Source organism: Rhinopithecus roxellana, chromosome 19, assembly GCF_007565055.1.
Source record: "Rhinopithecus roxellana isolate Shanxi Qingling chromosome 19, ASM756505v1, whole genome shotgun sequence".
In the NCBI taxonomy this organism is placed as follows: Eukaryota; Metazoa; Chordata; class Mammalia; order Primates; family Cercopithecidae; genus Rhinopithecus; species Rhinopithecus roxellana.
Window position 1 is genome coordinate 79925835 of NC_044567.1, and position 17287 is coordinate 79943121.

Below are 17287 nucleotides of genomic sequence, written 5' to 3' on the forward strand. Positions count from 1 at the left end.
TAGTGAGTCTGCCGACACGGGGATCACTGGCAGGATCTGCTCAAACACAGACTGGGAGGCCCTACCCCCAGAGTTTCTGACTTGGTTGGTCTGGGAAAGGACTAAATACTATACTTTTCTAACAAGTTCCAGGTGATGTGATGCTGTGTGGGAACCATGCTTTAAAAACCCCTGTCTTAAAGTAGGGCTTGGCAAACTTTTCCTAAAAGGGCCCAAATAGTAAATATTTTATATTTTGTGGCCCACACAGTCTTTGTCATAATTATTCAACTCTGCCATTGTAGCCAAAGAAAATATGTAAATAAAGGAACATGGCTTTTTTCCAATAAAATTTTGTTTACAAAAACAGGTGGTGGACTTGTTTCCAAAAAAAAAAAAAAAGTGTTGCAAATATAAAAATTTGTTGTAAAGATACTTTACAGTATAGATGAGAGCCAGATCCTCATTCTGAGTAGATCTCCAAAAGCTCTTGGGATGGGAATCCAATGTTGGTCACATCGTGGGTCAGTGCTCTGTTAAGCAGCACAAATACAAAACTTGGAGTGAAACAAAGATGAGCATTGTTCCTGTGCAAGGATGACGTGCAAATGTGTAAATCGTTTCATATTTAAAAATTCTGAATTCTGATGTTCATCAACCATGTGATTTTGGGAAGGTCAGTAACATCTCTGTAAAACGAGGATAATTTCGCATTAAAAACTAGGGGAAAATGCTCACTTTTATAAGTTCTGGGTGGTGCAGACACGAGGGGTTTACTATTCTTTATACTTCTCTGTATGATTGAACTATTTCAGAATTCTCAAATCTGTGTCTTTAAAAAGTAGTCATAGGCTGGGCGTGGCTCACACCTGTAATCCCAGCACTTTGGGAGGCTGAGGCAGGTGGATCACGAGGTCAGCAGATTGAGACCATCCTGACTAACACAGTGAAACCCCGTCTCCACTGAAAATACAAAGAATTAGCCGGCCGTGGTAATGGCCGCCTGTAGTCCCAGCTACTCGGGAGCCTGAGGCGGGAGAATGGTGTGATCCTGGGAGGTGGAGCTTGCAGTGAGCCAAGATCGCACCACTGCACTCCAGCCTGGGTGACAGAGCAAGACTCCGTCTCAAAAAAAAAAAAAAAAAAAAAAAAGTATAACAAGCCTTTGGCATGTATGTGGCTTAGGCTTTAGGTTCCATAGTCAACCAAAAGGTGAATTATCTTATAGTCAGAATCACCTTTGGAATTCCCCAAAATTACCAGCACCAAGGACCTCAGAAAGTCAGCAGCCAAGAATATTCTACTTTGTGTCACTTTGCATTGGAGAAACCCTGGGAGAAGGGATAATTCAAGCTTGGCATGTCTACAGTAGATCTCTGGATCTCTTGCCCTGCCCCAAACCCTGCTTTTCTAAGGTCTTGCTTAATTCAGTGGACGGCCACTCTGCCTTTACAGTTGCTCAGGCCACAAAGAGTGATTCAAGAGGAAGAACTTAACAGGAATGAGTCCTGATAGGTACATGTTGAGTATGAAATTGTTTTGTAGTTCCAATAGAACAGCTGAGTCCATGGCCATACCACCCAGTACAGGCCTGATCGAAAGCTAAGCAGGGTGGGGTCTGGTTAGTACTTGGATGGGAGACAAATGGATCATCTGAGTAGAAGTTCAGAGTTCTACTTTTATTTATTTATTTTTTGAGATAGAGGCTCACTCTGTCGCCCAGGCTGGAGTGCAGTGGCACAATCTCAGCTCACTGCAACCTCCACCTCCTGGGCTCAAGCGATTCTCCTACCTCAACCTCCCAAGTAGCTGGGATTACAGGCACGCGCCACCACGCCTGGGTAATTCTTGTATTTTTAGTAGAGACAGGGTATCACCATGTTGACCAGACTGGTCTCAGACTACTGATCTCAGGTGATCAGCCTGCCTCGGTCTCCCAAAGTGCTGAGATTACAGGTGTGAGCCACCATGCCCGGTCTACTTTTATATATTAATAAACAGAGGAGTTCGGGCATAGTGGCACACGCCTGTAATCCTAGCACTTTGGGAGGCCAAGGCGAGTGGATCACCTGAAGTCAGGAGTTTGAGACCAGCCTGAGTAACATGGTGAAACCCCGTCTCTACTAAAAATACAAAAAAAAAAAAAAAAAAAAAAATTAGCTAGGTGTGGTGACTGGCACCTGTAATCCCAGCTACTCGGGAGGCTGAGGCAGGAGAATCGCTTGAACCTGGGAGGCAGAGGTTGCAGTGAGCCGAGATTGTGCCACAGCACTCCAGCCTGGGCGACAAAGCAAGACTCCATCTCAAAAAAATAATAATAATAAAATTGAATAAATAAAAAAAAAAGCAGAGGCCCCAGAAGCAGAGGTGCTTGTCTGCACTACCTGTGTGGTACCTACCTACCCTGGGATACGGCACTCTTCTAAGCATTTTACAAAGACTGACTCGTTTTGTCCTTATTTATAGTAACCACAGAAGACAGATGCTGTTAATTTCTCAGCTTACAGATGAGGCAGAAAGGATAAGTAACTCATCCAAGGCCATGCCTCTGGGAAGTAGCAGAGCTGGAACCTAAACCCAAGCAGTGACTCCAGAGTCTATGCTCTTTAACCACGATGGTCTTCTGTATATAATTTTCCTTCCCTATCCATAATCTGTGAGTTGAGGAACAAAAGCTTAAAAATCTAAAGAAAAAAGATGTCTGGTTGTACCTTCGGTGCTCTATGTGGTATGCAAGAGAAGATAATGAAATTGCAGTGGGCTCTGGGGAAGTGTAATGTCAGTGCCTTTCCAATTTTCATCTGACCATGCTGAGTTTCCCTATAAAAAGCATGAAATACTTCGGAGATGGTGCAGAAGCAAGAAAATGTACCTGTCAGTTTGGATGTAGATCTGGTTTCACAGTGTATTGTATTTCTGGATACCCTGTCCAAGAGGAGATCTTCTGAATGATCCATTTAGGGTTGTTCCTGTTTAGCTTCAAAAACACACCGATTTTGTGTCTACTCGTGCCCCAGCTTGTGCTAGGCACTGGGGAGACCGAGATGCCGAGTTGTTTAAAACACTGTGCTGGTCCCCAAGGGCTTTGGTGGCCATAGCTCCAGAAGTAATAGCTTTGGTGGAAACCGTGGTATGTGCAAATTTCACCCCATAAAGAGAGGAAATATAGGTATTCATTATATAAAACACGATGCAGGCCAGATGCAGTGGCTTACGCAGCACTTTGGGAGGCCAAGGCTGGTGGATCACCTGAGGTCAGGAGTTCAAGACCAGCCTGGCCAACATGGTGAAATTCCATCTCTACTAAAAGTACAAAAATACCCACATTGTAGCGGGTGCCTGTAATCCCAGCTACTCAGGAGGCTGAGGCAGGAGAATCGCTTGAACCAGGGAGGCAGAGGTTGCCGTAAGCTGAGATCGCGCCACTGCACTCCAGCCTGGGCGACGAGCAAGACTCCATCTCAAAAAAAAAAAAAAAAAAAAAAACAAAAAACAGTAAATATTTTAGATATTTATTAAATTTACATTTAATTATATAATTAAATTTATATTTAATTATATAAATTAAATTTATATTTAATTATATAAATTGGGGAGTGGTGGGACCTGAGCTTGGCTTAATCTAAAAACGTGGTCCTTTCATGACTAAAATGAGCACTGTGCTTCTTCTCCTCCCAGGACCCCAGGAGCAAGCACAAGTTCAAAATCCACACTTATGGAAGCCCCACCTTCTGCGATCACTGTGGGTCCCTGCTATATGGACTTATCCACCAAGGGATGAAATGTGACAGTAAGTAAGTTTTCTTTTCCAGTTCATAGCGAGGCTCTGTAGCTCATGTTCAGGGTTTGCTGAGCAAGGAAGGCTCAGTAACTTTTCAACACCAACTCTTCAATAGAGAGAATTAGTTCAGGTATATACCAGACTGACAAAGTGTAGAATCTTCCACTGGCAAAGTTCCAGTTTATTAAACTACATGATTGCCTCATTATAAAGCCCAAAAAAGCCCTCGATTTATAAATGAGGTTGGTGGGTGCTGTCACTTTTTTTTTCTTCCTTTTTTTTTTTTTTAGTGGCAGAAGTCTTCAATCACTGTAAAATACAGCCTAGTCAAACCCCAAAGAAGCCTCCTGCCGCCGGGTCCACATTTGCTTAGCTTCAAAATAAGCCAAGCAACCATACTCATTATCTTCCTATGTCTCTAATTAGTGGGTGGACTGTGGAAAAATCCAGTAGGCTCTTCTTAAAACTGAAACCAAAATGAACATAAAAACCAGAATAGTGTCTTATTTAAGTTCACTCACCCTGCATGTTTATGGACGGATCAAACGTGTATCAGCCCGGCTCAGAACACTGAGGACCACTGACAAGCAAGACACCAGCCCTTTTCTGTTATTTTTTGTTCTGTGTGTATCTCAGTCAACTACCAGGAGGAAAGAAAAGCAACTGTGAAGACTCTTTGCTTTGATCATTCTTTTTTTTTTTGAGATGGAGTCTCTCTGTCGACCAGGCTGGAGTGTGGTGGCGCGATCTCAGCTCACTGCAAGCTCTGCCCCCCGAGTTCACGCCATTCTCCTGCCTCAGCCTCCCAAGTAACTGGGACTACAGCCCCCACCACCACACCCAGCTAATTTTTTGTATTTTTAGTAGAGTTGGGGTTGCACCGTGTTAGCCAGGATGGTCTCGATTTCCTGACCTTGTGATCTGCCCGCCTCGGCCTCCCAAAGTGCTGGGATTATGGGCGTGAGCCACCGCGCCCAGTCTGCTTTGATCGTTGTTAAAGTATGAGATTCCTCAGGCTATGTTTGTTTAAATACAAGTTGATACTTTTAGGGCATGAAAAGTTAATTTCCCAGCCTGTTTTTCTAATAGGTTGGGAAGCACTGTGGAAATTTCAACCTATTGCTATTTGCTAATGACTATTGCCATTTGCTATGACGGCCAGAAGCTGATATTTGTATCTTACATGGAGCAAACTGTAGAAAAAGGAACATAAACGAGCATTATAGAGTAGATGGAGTTTCTCAGGACACAGAGATTCTTTACCTTACAGAGTTGTACAGCGTCACAACCAAATGCCATGTTTGTTTGCTTCAAGAAACTCTAGGATTTCCACCTGTAATCCCAGCACTTTGGGAGGTGGAGGCGGGCAGATCACCTGAGGTCAGGAGTTCAAGACCAGCCTGACCAACATAGTGAAACCCTGTCTCTACTAAAAATACAAAATTAGTCGGATGGTGGCGGGCACCTGTAATCCCAGCTACTCAGGAGGCTGAGGCAGGAGAATAGCTTGAACTCGGGAGGCGGAGGTTACGGTGAGCCAAGATTGTGGCATTGTACTCCAGCCTGGGCAAACAAAGTGAAACTTGGTCTCAAAAAACTAGAGAAAAAAAAAAACCTAGGATTCCAAAGACATGGTTTTCAGGGGTTCTGCAAGGGCTTACAATTTAAGTGCGTTTGTATATATATTTTAACTACTTTAAAACTGGGAACAAAATAAACATTTGAACGTGTTACATCCTCAACCTTCACTCCTTGGGCAGAACTTGATTTCTGCTACAGCATCCTCTTCACTGAAGAGTCGGCTGGGATGGGGAAGCATACCATTAGACACTGTTCCTGTTTGTACATAGTTTTCTGTATGAATCAGGAGTTTTGGATCCTGTACCACTTTAACAAAATGTAAAAATAAATGAGATGTGGAGGCTGGTCTGAGACATCAACTTGCATCCCTAACCGCTGGTTTCAAAGTTCTGTTTGTATCGGAGGGCTTTACTGCTGATCCTTGAATGTCTTTATAATAAATATATGGTATGAATTTGCATTCGTTAGCTGAGTTGATGCTAATAAAATAACACTCATGTGGTTTACATAATTAGATTCTGCTTTAGATTTTGTTTGCAAAATGGTTTCCTTACTGAAAAAAATTTTGAAAACCGCTGACCTGGACCAGTGCTTTTTTGTTTGGTTTTGTTTTAAACTCTTTTTCTTAGGAATCTTAAGGCTTCTGTGGCTGCCGCCTGTGCTCCTTTGATGAGTCCCAGAACTGCAACCCCTCCTGACCTTAACTTCTGCAGAGAAAAAGCCTCTTCCCGTGCCCTTCCACCTTGTGCAATTGCAATCCTAGATAGAGTTCCACTTGGGATGGGGCAGGGCGTCAGGGGGCAGTGAACAACAACAACTCAAGTGGGCCAACCTCTCATTTTGTAGAGCTGGAAATGAAGTTAGAACAAATGAGCTTCCCAAGATATACAGCAGAGACTGGAACACGGCCCAGTGCACTTTCACCTCCCGTACCCTCCCTGTTGCCTGTGTGCTTTCCAGAGGCTCTGGCATTTACTGCCTTCACATTGCAAATTTTGCCTGGACACTTAAAGACATGACATGGTTAACACAAGCGACATTCATAACACTGCTTTTCAGAAGCCTTTATATTGGCTAAATTTGAGGTGTAGAATTTTGAACAGTTAGCCTTGGAAATAGAAGCCTAATAGCATCCACATTTGTGAATTAGCTAATTGTTCTTTCCTCAGCATGTCCATCATTCTGCTGTCAGTCTTTAATCGGAACGGTATACATTATTCATGATGCTTTTTCAATTTACTTTGTTATGTTAAAATTAAACACTCCAAATGAAACAGAGAGGAAGACCCCACCTTGATGATTACGGAATAACCTTATTAGTGTCCTGGCAAGGATTCGTGAGGATTCCAGGGGCCTTCCCTCCTTCTGGAAGCCTAAAGGTACAAGGACAATTGAGCTAGAACACCTACACACGGTCTAGAACCCCTACACACGTGTGGTCTAGAACCCCTACACACGGTCTAGAACCCCTACACACGGTCTAGAACCACCTACACACGGTCTAGAACCCCTACACACGGTCTAGAACTCCTACACACGGTCTAGAACCACCTACACACAGTCTAGAACACCTACACACGGTCTAGAACACCTACACACGGTCTAGAACCCCTACACACGGTCTAGAACCCCTACACACGGTCTAGAACCACCTACACACGGTCTAGAACCACCTACACACGGTCTAGAACCCCTACACACGGTCTTCTGTTTGTTTCCGGCACACAGGATTCTTTTCAGGGTTGCTTTGGTTCATTGCAATAATACTGATCTTTTTTTATCCTCCCCCTGTCTCACCCACATAATGTCAGCTGTAAGGAGTGGCTGATCATGCTAGGCGGGTATTTGTTTTACTTGGAATAATATTTAAATAGTTGAAGACAGGTTTAAAATACCAAATACAAGTTCTTTGGGGAAAAAAACACAGGCAGTGTACGTAAACCTTGTAGAAAATACAAGGTTAGCTGAGGAAAGGAAAATTTAATGAATTTTCTATACTCGATGTGCAGATTTTCACTCTTTCTCAGTGGTAAGCCCAGAAAAGCATAAAGAATTCATTAGCAAAAAGTCTTACATTTAAGCTGGGTGCAGTGGTTCACATCCGTAGTCCCAGTGCTTTAGGAGGCCTAGATGGGAGGGCCGCTTGAGCCCAGAAGTTCAAGGCTGCACTGAGCTAGGATTATGCTACTGCACTCCAGCCTGAGAGACAAAAAGAGACCCTGTCTGAAGAGGGAAAAAAAAAAAAATCCTATGTTTAAAATTTTCATATTATTTTGCCTCTGTGTACATAAAATATTAATTAAGCTGAGCTTTGTACATATTTACCTGTGTGAATTTTGTATACTGTTAAATATTTGAAACAATCACAGAAGGCCAAGCTGGGATATTTTGCTTCAGTGAAGATTGAGCAAATATGGTATGGGTATTTTAAGGATATTGTCACTCACATGAAGCCTGTGCTGTACAGGACATCTGCTAACAGTTCTTTATGTCACCAAAAACAGTATAGCAAAGTATCGAGTTGGGGGTAACTCATTTTCACTTCTGCTCATGCACCAAAACACTGAGGAGCGGTGGTTGGAGTCCATATGCCCAGCTCACCCTCTGCTTTCTTGATTCACAGCCTGCGATATGAACGTTCACAAGCAGTGCGTCATCAATGTCCCCAGCCTCTGTGGAATGGATCACACAGAGAAGAGGGGGCGGATTTACCTAAAGGCTGAGGTTGCTGATGAAAAGCTCCATGTCACAGGTAAGGCTTGCTCATCCCGGAGCAGTGTCGTGGGCAGGCATTTGGATGAAGGTTGATATTAAGGCAGGGTAGGGGCTGGGCTGTATGCCCTGAGGCCTCTGGAGAGGCAGTTGCGCTGGTGGAACCATCACTGTCTGGGAGCCCTGCAGCCCTCTGAACCCTCATGTTAATACACCTCCCAGGAGACAGGTCTGTACACCAAAATTCCCAAATACTCAATGTCACACGAAGTCACAACCACTGTGTGGACTGGACTATTCTGACAGCATTGTTCTAGTTCCACTCCCGTATACTCTCCTCCCGGTGACAGGGGGTCAGGGGAGCCAATTAATCAAAATGCTGTTGGAGGGAGTGGAACTAGAACAAGGGGAAGCAAATGGATGGATGACCCAGGTGTTTTGTGGCATTGGGCTGTGATGGCCCAATAAATCCACCTCAGCAACAGCAACAGCCATTGAGTGCTTTTGCTTCCCTTGTGTTAGGGATGGTGCTAGGAACTTCACATAGATTAATTATTTAGACCTGACACCTAGCTGGTTATTAACTTCATTTTCCAGAAGAGGACACTGAGACACAGGTCAGTACTTTGCAGTGTTACAGTTAGTAAGTGAGGAGCTGGGATGGGAATGGATGCATTTGACTCCCGATACTGTGCTTGTAATGACCACACCTCCTACAAACAGCCTGGCTAGGTGACCGGAATTCCCTGTCCACGGGCCTGGTAACTCCCTCCTCAGGGCTGTTTCTGGGTGGGCTCTGCCATAGCATGGCTTTTCCTTTGGTTTTCCCACCAAATCCACTTTCGGTTAATCGGCACACTCAGTCAAGTTATCCTAGGCCTAGGACCCATCATGTGTCCTCAAGATGACTTGAGTTCTCTGTACCATGACCCACTCCATGTTGGTATGTGGTTGAACTCTCAGGCATCAGCCTATTTCCTTGTACTTGGGGGTCCCGGAGGGACCAACTGTATACATTCCTCTTGTTGACAAGGGCATTCATCTTGATTGATCAGCAAAGGTATCTTCCATTTGTATCTAGGAATTTGAAGTGGTCATAAACATGGAAAGACTGATGCTAATTTATTATGTTTAGATAACAGAAAACATAGAAGAAAAGCTTAGGAGGATCTGTTTAAGAGAAAAAGGAAAGGTGGGGGCTTCCAAAGAAAAGCTTACTTTTGGAAACATCCTCAGGTTTTTCCTTTGAAAGATAAGCAGATGTTCTAACCAGGGCTGGCCTCTCAGGTAAGAACTCAGAGAAAACCAAAGGATTCCAAGGTATCGCTAGGAAAGGGTAACAGTTTGCCTCCAGATAACCTTGAAACCAACTATAGCTGATGGTCAAAGTGGAATTGGGAATGAAATCCCTATCATAGATACAGAATCCCTTCTGACTTTTTGTAGATGTTAGAGAAATTATTTTATTTTCTCAAGACCATCCCTATTGTGCCAATGCCTTTGGGGCTGTGGCTGTCACCTGCATTTCTTTGTAATGGGCTGATGCTGTCCTTGGAATCCACTCTGCCCTTATCTGACAGCCAGGGCACCTCTGACTGCGCACTGCTGCTCTCTGCCCAGAGGAAGATGGTGTTCCTTGGGGGCCATGAGCTAGGCCACGAGACCCCTCTGCACATCACAGCCTTGCTCTTGTTTCTCTTTTCTACTAAGGCTTCCACATTGTCAAAACCATGTATGGGGGAGCAGATTTTGCAGTCAAGGGGAAAATTACCATAACACCTAGTCTCCATAGGTAGTAAGGGATCAAGGAGCATAAAGTAGAATGCCTACAGGCTAAACATTTCTATGCAAAGTAGAATGCCTACAGGCTAAACATTTCTATGCTTTCCTTACCTTTCCCTTTATTTCCAAAGCGACTGCTGTTGACAATAGAATAGACATCACAGGTGAATATTCAGAGTTTAATTATGGGTTTACAGGTGGCTACCTTATGGCTCGCTGTAAGGCAAGAATGCCTGGACAGAGCATTTAAATGTTTAGCTGGCATTCTTTGTGTTTCTAGATAAAGCAAAACATACACACTGTGCATGCTGGACACACCCCGTGCCGTCTTCGGTAATAAAAGTAGCAACCATATGTACTGCCTGAACCTTCCAGTCTCTCCTATGAGCCTCAACAGCCTTGCAGATCTAAAACTGCACAGAGAGGCACAGATGCCCTGGCTGGAGTGGCACAGGTACACAGGTGGAAGAGAAAGGTCAGACCTCATTGTGCTAGAGCTTACATCAGGCTAATTCCTCTACCATTGCCAAGAGTTGAACTTGACTCACAATTGTAGAATCAGCTTAAGGAACAGTACCTTTCACTGGGTCGGACGTCGACTTTTTACATGTGAAAGCCAGCCAGTATTACTTACGGCAACTATCTGGGCCAAGTCCCTTGAGAATTAGTTTACAAATTTTTGTAGAGCTATAGCTCCACTCTAGGAATGTGAATTCAGCAAGTTTAATAATAATAATGTCTTATTCCATTCAGGCCGCTATCACAAAATACCTTAGACTGGGTTATTTATAAATAATAGGAATTTATGTATCACAGTTCTGGAAGCTGGGAAGTTCAAGATCGAGGCCCCAGCAGATTCAGTGTCTGGTGAAGGCTCCCATCTCTGCTTCATAGATGGCACTTGTCACTGTGTCCTCACATGGAAAAGGAAGGCAGGCTGTGTCCTCACATGGTGCAAGGAGCAAACTTGCTTCCTGTTATCTCTTTTATAAGGCTCTGCATTTGGATGAAATATCCCAAAGCAATTCCTTCCCAAATGCCCTACCTCTTAATACTATCACACTGGGAATCCAGTCTTAAGATATGAATTCAGACCACAGCAAATAATAGCAGCAGCTCACAGCTACTCAGTGCTTCCCCCACAGGACTACTTCTTAAGTACTTTATGTACTAACTTTTCTTCAAATCTGTGAAGAAGTTGACTTTATTATCCTTACTTTATAGATGAAGAAACAGAGACACAAGGAAATGAAGTGACTCACCCAGAGTCACACAGATGGTAAATTGGATGGCTAAATATTTAAATGGCAGATGCAGAGAGAAGATATTTTGATGACAGTATCCATAAGAGTTGGAGTCTATTTTTAAAGTACAGTTGTGTGTGTGAAGGGAATCCAATCTTAAGTATGGAAAGTCAGGCTCAAGGAAATAACTAATTAGTAATTACATCTTTAACATTTTTAATTTAAAGTAATTTAAGATTTTCAGAAAAGTTGCACACATAGTACAGAGTTCTCGTACACCCTTCACCCAGCAACCTGTGGTGTTAATGCCCTTGTATAACTATAGTAGCTGATAAAATTGTGAAAAATAGGTACTTACAGCCGGGTGCGGTGTCTCATGCCTGTAATGCCAGCACTTTGAGAGGCCGAGGCGGGTGCATCGCTTGAGGTCAGGAGCTTGAGACCAGCCTGGCCAACATGGTAAAACCCCATCTCTACTACAAATACAAAAAATTAGCCAAGTGTGGTGGCATGCGCGTGTAGTCCCAGCTACTCAGGAGGCTGAGGCAGGATAATCGCTTGAACCCGGGAGGAGGAGGTTACAATGAGCCCAAGATTGTGCCACTGCACTCCAGCCTGGGCGACAGAGCGAGAGTCCATCAAAAAGAAAAAGAGAGACAGAGAGACAGAGAGAAGAGAAGAGAAAGGAAGGAAAGGAAGAAGGAAGGAGTACCCGTAGTAGTGACTAGGAATTGTTTTAAACAGCCAAATAGAAGACATCAGACTCATCTTCTTTCAGTATAAAAGGGTCGCAAGTGGTACTAAGCAGAGCCCCCTTGGGGCAGCACTTGCCAGTGATGGATGGCATCCCCACCCCCATTACCTGCCTGCAGCATTTCCCAACCAAATAGTTCAGGCATGAGTTTATCTTGAGAAATGTTTTCATACCAACAGCTACCATTTATTGAGTGCTTGCTCTATATTTATTGTTAATAGGACTGGACCTTTGTGCTCAGCGTTTTATGTTCATTGCTTCATTGACTCCCCAAACAATCCCATGAAGTAAATACTATTATTATCCTCCTTTTTGAGATGAGCAAGGGAGCTGAGAAAGGAAGAAAATCACTGCAAGTTACAGGGTGGGAAGTGATGTAGTGGGGCCCGCAGCCCGGGCCTGGCTTCCACACCCTTGCTTTCAGTACACAGGCTGTGAATGTTCCAAGTTTCTCTTATTAATTAGAGTCTCCTTTGGAACAAACAATAAACCCATAAATATTTGCTGAACCCACAATCGGCACCCCACAAGGTTCTGTGAGGTCATGGAAAGTCCCAACGTGGGACTTAAAACCAGGGGAGAAAAGAGTAACACAGGAAGAGAATACAGAACAACCCACATCCATGTAAAATTAAGTGCCAAGTACATGGTGATGAAATAGCACACCCTTGGGAGGTGCTGAGGGTGGGGAAGGGGACAGAGATGCAAGGAACCTGTGGAGAAGCGGCCGACTGAATACTGTAGGTATTTGAGAGGCAGAGAGGGAAGACAGCTCCGACTGAGAGAGTTAGAGGGCTGTGGGAATTAGCCTGGTGATGGCTTTCATGGGAACACAAATATAAACCAGAAGCCATCACGCACAGAGTTTATGGTCCAAATGTGAGTGATTTCTCAGAAAATGCATTTAAACCTAAACCCTGAGCAGCTGTGTTAATTGCTAGGTTAGTTCCAGCTGTGTCTTACCTGTGTAGAATTGCAAATTTTACACAGTAATCCCAAAGTAACATAGAAACTCCCAACAGGAGCTCTGCTTTGGGATGGAAACCACCCTTTGCAGTCAGAGGTGAGTTTTTCTTTCTAGCTTGGTGGGGTGTTTATGGGAAAGCCCTCCGCTTCAGCAGTGTATTTTTATTTTTTGCCTTCAGGCAGTGGTGCTGATGTTATCAGAATGGTGTCGCATGTTTTTTTTTTCTTCTTCTTCTTATAGGAGATTGTAATTGGTTTTCTACACTCTGGTGTGTTTTGTAAATTCGGTTTATAGGAGTAGTGAAAAAAAATCCCTCATGGGAACCAATTTTCAATTTAATCTTGTAAGTAAATGGAAAAAATATCGGGTGCTTTACAGCTGTTTCAGGAGCACATCTCTCCCACAAATAGATTATTCTGAAGAAGAGTCTAATTTTCTCAACAAGTTGAGGTTGTTAATTTGATGTGGAGATTGAAGTTTTAAACTGAACTCTGGTCGGGGACGGGAAGACTTCCTCCCAGCTCTTACCGCACTGGGACGACTCCTGCCTGCCTAGGGCCCTGCGCGATTCCATGTCTGTCACCCCTGCAGGTACGGAGACTCACCTTCATCTTATTGTGTATTCCCTCTGTGTGTTCTTCCACCTTATCATGGTGTATTTGCTACAGAATGAAGGAAATGAGCCTCAGCTTTGTATGATAATCGTTCATTTTTTGCTTCACCCATTGATCGTACATTATTGAGCGTGTGTCCTGCTCTCTTCCCGGCACCAGGGATGCTAAGATGATTAAGACCTAGACCGTGTCACAGACCGTGTCAAAGACCACACAGACCATGTGGTCTTTGGGGGAGAATTCAGGGATGAAAAAGAATTGCCGGGTGCTGTACCTGGTTTTTTGAAGTGCAGTGGGAGTTTGGGAGAAGGGGAGCCTCAATGGCCCTGGGGAGGCAGCAGGTGACAGCTTTACATCGGAAGTGGCAGTGGAGCTGGGAGGACAGGGAAGGAAGGAGAGGGTATTCCAGGCAAAGATGTTCAGGAAGCTCAGCACCATCCAAGATGTCAGGAATTTCAAGTGAGAGTTGGAGAGAGCTGGAGGGAAGTTTGTTTCTTTCCATTTTTAAAGTATGAGAGCTGCAATCATCAGTTTACCAGTGCACAATCCTTAGGAGCCATGTGCACAGGCTCTGAGTTAAATATTTCTTTTTAAAATGGGAAGATTTTAAGTTGCAGGTAGCTACATTTTCAGCAAGAACAGAGCCTGAACTCTAGACATCACCCTGAGATTCACAGTGAGCAGAGATCTTCTCTGTCATTGCTGGGTAAGGAGACGCAGCAGGTAGCGCATGCTTTGCCTAAAAGCTTTGCACAGGTACCTTTTGCAGTGACAAGCAGGCTGTGGAATATAATAACTTGAGGGCTGCCAGCAAGGAGATGCACCAAGCTGCTTACTTAAAGGAAAAGGTATTAGTTGGAAGTCGTTTCTGTTCAATAAATCTTAGTTACGGGATTTGGATCCAGGTCAGGAACATAAACGGTGATGCAGCAGATATATCTGCTCCTTTGTGTAGGGATGGAGAGGGTGCTGGCAAGAAGCTGCTTATCCTGAGGGGCACCCACAGTGCCCACTGTTGGTGATGCTGCATTTGACCACTTAGTTCCGTGTTCTTAGCGGATCCCTCCACTGCAAAGGTATTTTTGTTGTTGTTTGTAATTAATAAGGAATCTGGATGTCGTACTTGATGACCAGCAACCTCCCATCTAATGGTTTTAGCCTTAATTATTTTTTATTTTATTTTATTTTACTTTTTTTTTTGAGACTCTGTCACCCGGGCTGAAGTGCAGTGGTGCAAGCTTGGCTCATTGCAACCTCTGCCTCTCAGATTCAAGTGATTCTCCTCCCTCAGCCTCTCGAGTAGTTGAGATTATAGGTGTGTGCCACCATGCCCAGCTAATTTTTGTTTTTTTGGTAGAGACAAGGTTCCACCACGTTAGCCAGGCTGATCTCGAACTCATGACTTGAGGTGATCCACCCGCCTTGACCTCCCAAAGTATTGGGATTACAGGCGTGAGCCACCGTGCCTGGCTGATCATTCTTGATTAAAAGAAAGTAAGGAGACATGATTACCAAATGCAATCTTTAACACATGGTGGGATCCTGGATCCAAGAAAAAAAACAGCTGTTAAAGAACATTTGGGGGACCGTGGGGACAGTTGAATCTGGACTCTATTTTAGAGAATGTTTTTGTACCAGTGTGAAATTTCTGGGTGGTAATGGTCACGTGATTATGGACGGGACTGCAGAAATATTTTAGGGGTCATTTTTCTTGATGTCTGCAACCTACTTCCAAATGGTTCCACAAAAGCCAAAAAACAGACAGAAGTCTGAAAATAGGACCAGGCAGGGGTTGGGGGCAAGAAGAAGAGGGTGTGCGCAGGCAAGAGCACCTGTGGCGGAATAATAGTGAGTGACTCTAGAAAGTGATATAGTACTTCAGTTCACTGTACTGTTCTTTCAACTTTACTCCCAAAAACTTAGGCAACGATACCTGTGTCTGGAGCTTGGTTTCAGCTGTTCCAGTACTTAAATGTCCTCTCTAGAGGTCATTCTTGGCTAGAAGGAAGCCCCCGCTGAAGCAGCCATCGGAGCTCTTCAGCAGTCCAGCTTCCTTGCCTCCACCGGCTCACTCTGTGACCCCCCCACACCTCTGTCCATGGCCACCAACAGCTTTCCTTTTGTGGATGGCACACCAAAGGAGACAATTAGTCGGCCCCAACCCTGTGTTTCCTTGTGGCTCTGCACTGAGGCTGGGCCCTGAAGCCTGGTTCATGAAGAGCACTCACCTGGCCTCTGGCCCCCGTTAAACAGGTGAGTCACTGACCATTTCCTTAGAGCCACCTGGGACTGGCTGCATGGGACTTGCCATGACACAGCGGGCCAGACTGCCACAGGCAGGTTCTGGGAATTGTACACTCACATGGATGGGCAGGGGCTGCCTGGGATTGGGAGCCACTAGTGGTCTATGTCCCCAAGAGCTTGTGTATGACCCCCATTTTCCAAATAGCTCAGGCAGAAAAGAAAACATGAATCAAACAGCTAAAGGAGTCATATATAGGTGTGTGTACATATGTGTAAGAAGTAGGCTGGGCGTGGTGGCTCACGCCTGTAGTCCCAGCTACTCAGGAAGCTAAGGCAGGAGGATCTCTTGAGCCCAGGAGTTTGAGACCAGTCTGGACAACATGGCAAGACCTCATCTATACAAAAAGAAAAAATAAAGTAACCAGATGTGGTGGTATGCACCTGTAGTCCCAGCTACTCAGGAGACTGACGCAGAAAGATCGCTTGAGCCCAGGAGTTTGAGGTTACAGGGAGCTATGATTGCACCACTGCATGCCAGACTAGGTGACAGAGCAAAACCCCATATCCAAAAAAAGTAGTAGTTGTGGGCACAATGTTGGCAAAACTGTTACTTATGATATAAATAAACATCAAGGAGTTGGAGAATGGCTGAGTGGGCCGTTTGCATTCTCCATCTCCTCTCTCCTTGGATACCCCACTCTCCCTGATCTGGGGGTTCCCTGCCCACTTTAAAGACACCAGCTTCTATTTCCTGCAAGCTTCCATCTCTTAAAAATAAGTAAATAAATAAATAAAAATAAATAAAAAACCAACAAGCTTTATGATGCTCACACATAAGAGAAACTACTTCCTTTAGTTTGGGCTTAAATACTGGTAGAGAAAAGTCCATAATAAGAGGGGTAACTGCTCTTCATGACAAAGCACACTTTGTCTCCATGGCTTTGTAGAAGTTTCATGAATCCACTAACATTAGCTGATTCTGAAAGTGATAAGCGTTGTAGCATTCATTTTCCCTGGGGAGAGGCACAGGAAGCATGGGTGTCCTCTCTTGTAGGTGGAGAAGTAAGAATGAGTGGGGGGGTTCAGTGTTCTTGCAGAGAGGATTGGTGGGTCCGTTTAGCTTGGGAAATGGTCGCAGCATCTGGCCGGGGAGGAGGGGGGACCCTTATTATCCGATGATCTCTCCTTGCCTGGCCTCTTGCAAATGGAGATGCTAATGAGACTCAGCCAGTCACAGCAGTAGCAGCTGCCTAGAAAGGGGACGTGAAGGGCAAACCAGAGAAGCTCCTGCTGTTTCCTGAATGCAGAGATCCTGTGAGAAGAGAAACCGACACTGACTGAACAGTTTTTGGGTACCAGGCCCTGATTGGATGCTTTCCTACATATTCCATCACAACCACCTTTCGGAAAAAATGCCATCATCAGCATCAGCAGCATCATCATTTTGCAACTGAGGAAACTGAGGCTTGGAGAGCTCCTGCAGCCTGCCCAGCTGCCTCTAGCACCCACACATGCCCTTCCCACTATTGTAAGCAGCTGACCCTTGGCTCTGGCTGAGGGAAGATCCTGTGGTGACTCACAGCCGTTTCCCTTGGGTACAGACACAGCCCACACTGTTGCTTCAAGTGC

The 17287-nt window shown here is 44.5% G+C and overlaps 1 protein-coding gene and 1 non-coding gene across 3 annotated transcripts in view; both read left to right on the top strand.

Moving 5' to 3' along the window:
* The window catches only part of PRKCA (protein kinase C alpha), a 518814-nt gene that overhangs the window by 347610 nt on the left and 153917 nt on the right, over positions 1-17287 (top strand). For both annotated transcript variants that reach the window (XM_010379985.2, XM_030922986.1), the window contains 2 exons: positions 3658-3769; positions 7965-8093. In XM_010379985.2, the coding sequence (XP_010378287.1) occupies positions 3658-3769; positions 7965-8093 (241 nt within the window). The remainder of the gene's footprint in view (positions 1-3657; positions 3770-7964; positions 8094-17287) is intronic.
* On the top strand, positions 508-611 carry LOC115894997. The gene has a single exon (XR_004055211.1). It is a non-coding gene; the product is annotated as a U6 spliceosomal RNA (small nuclear RNA).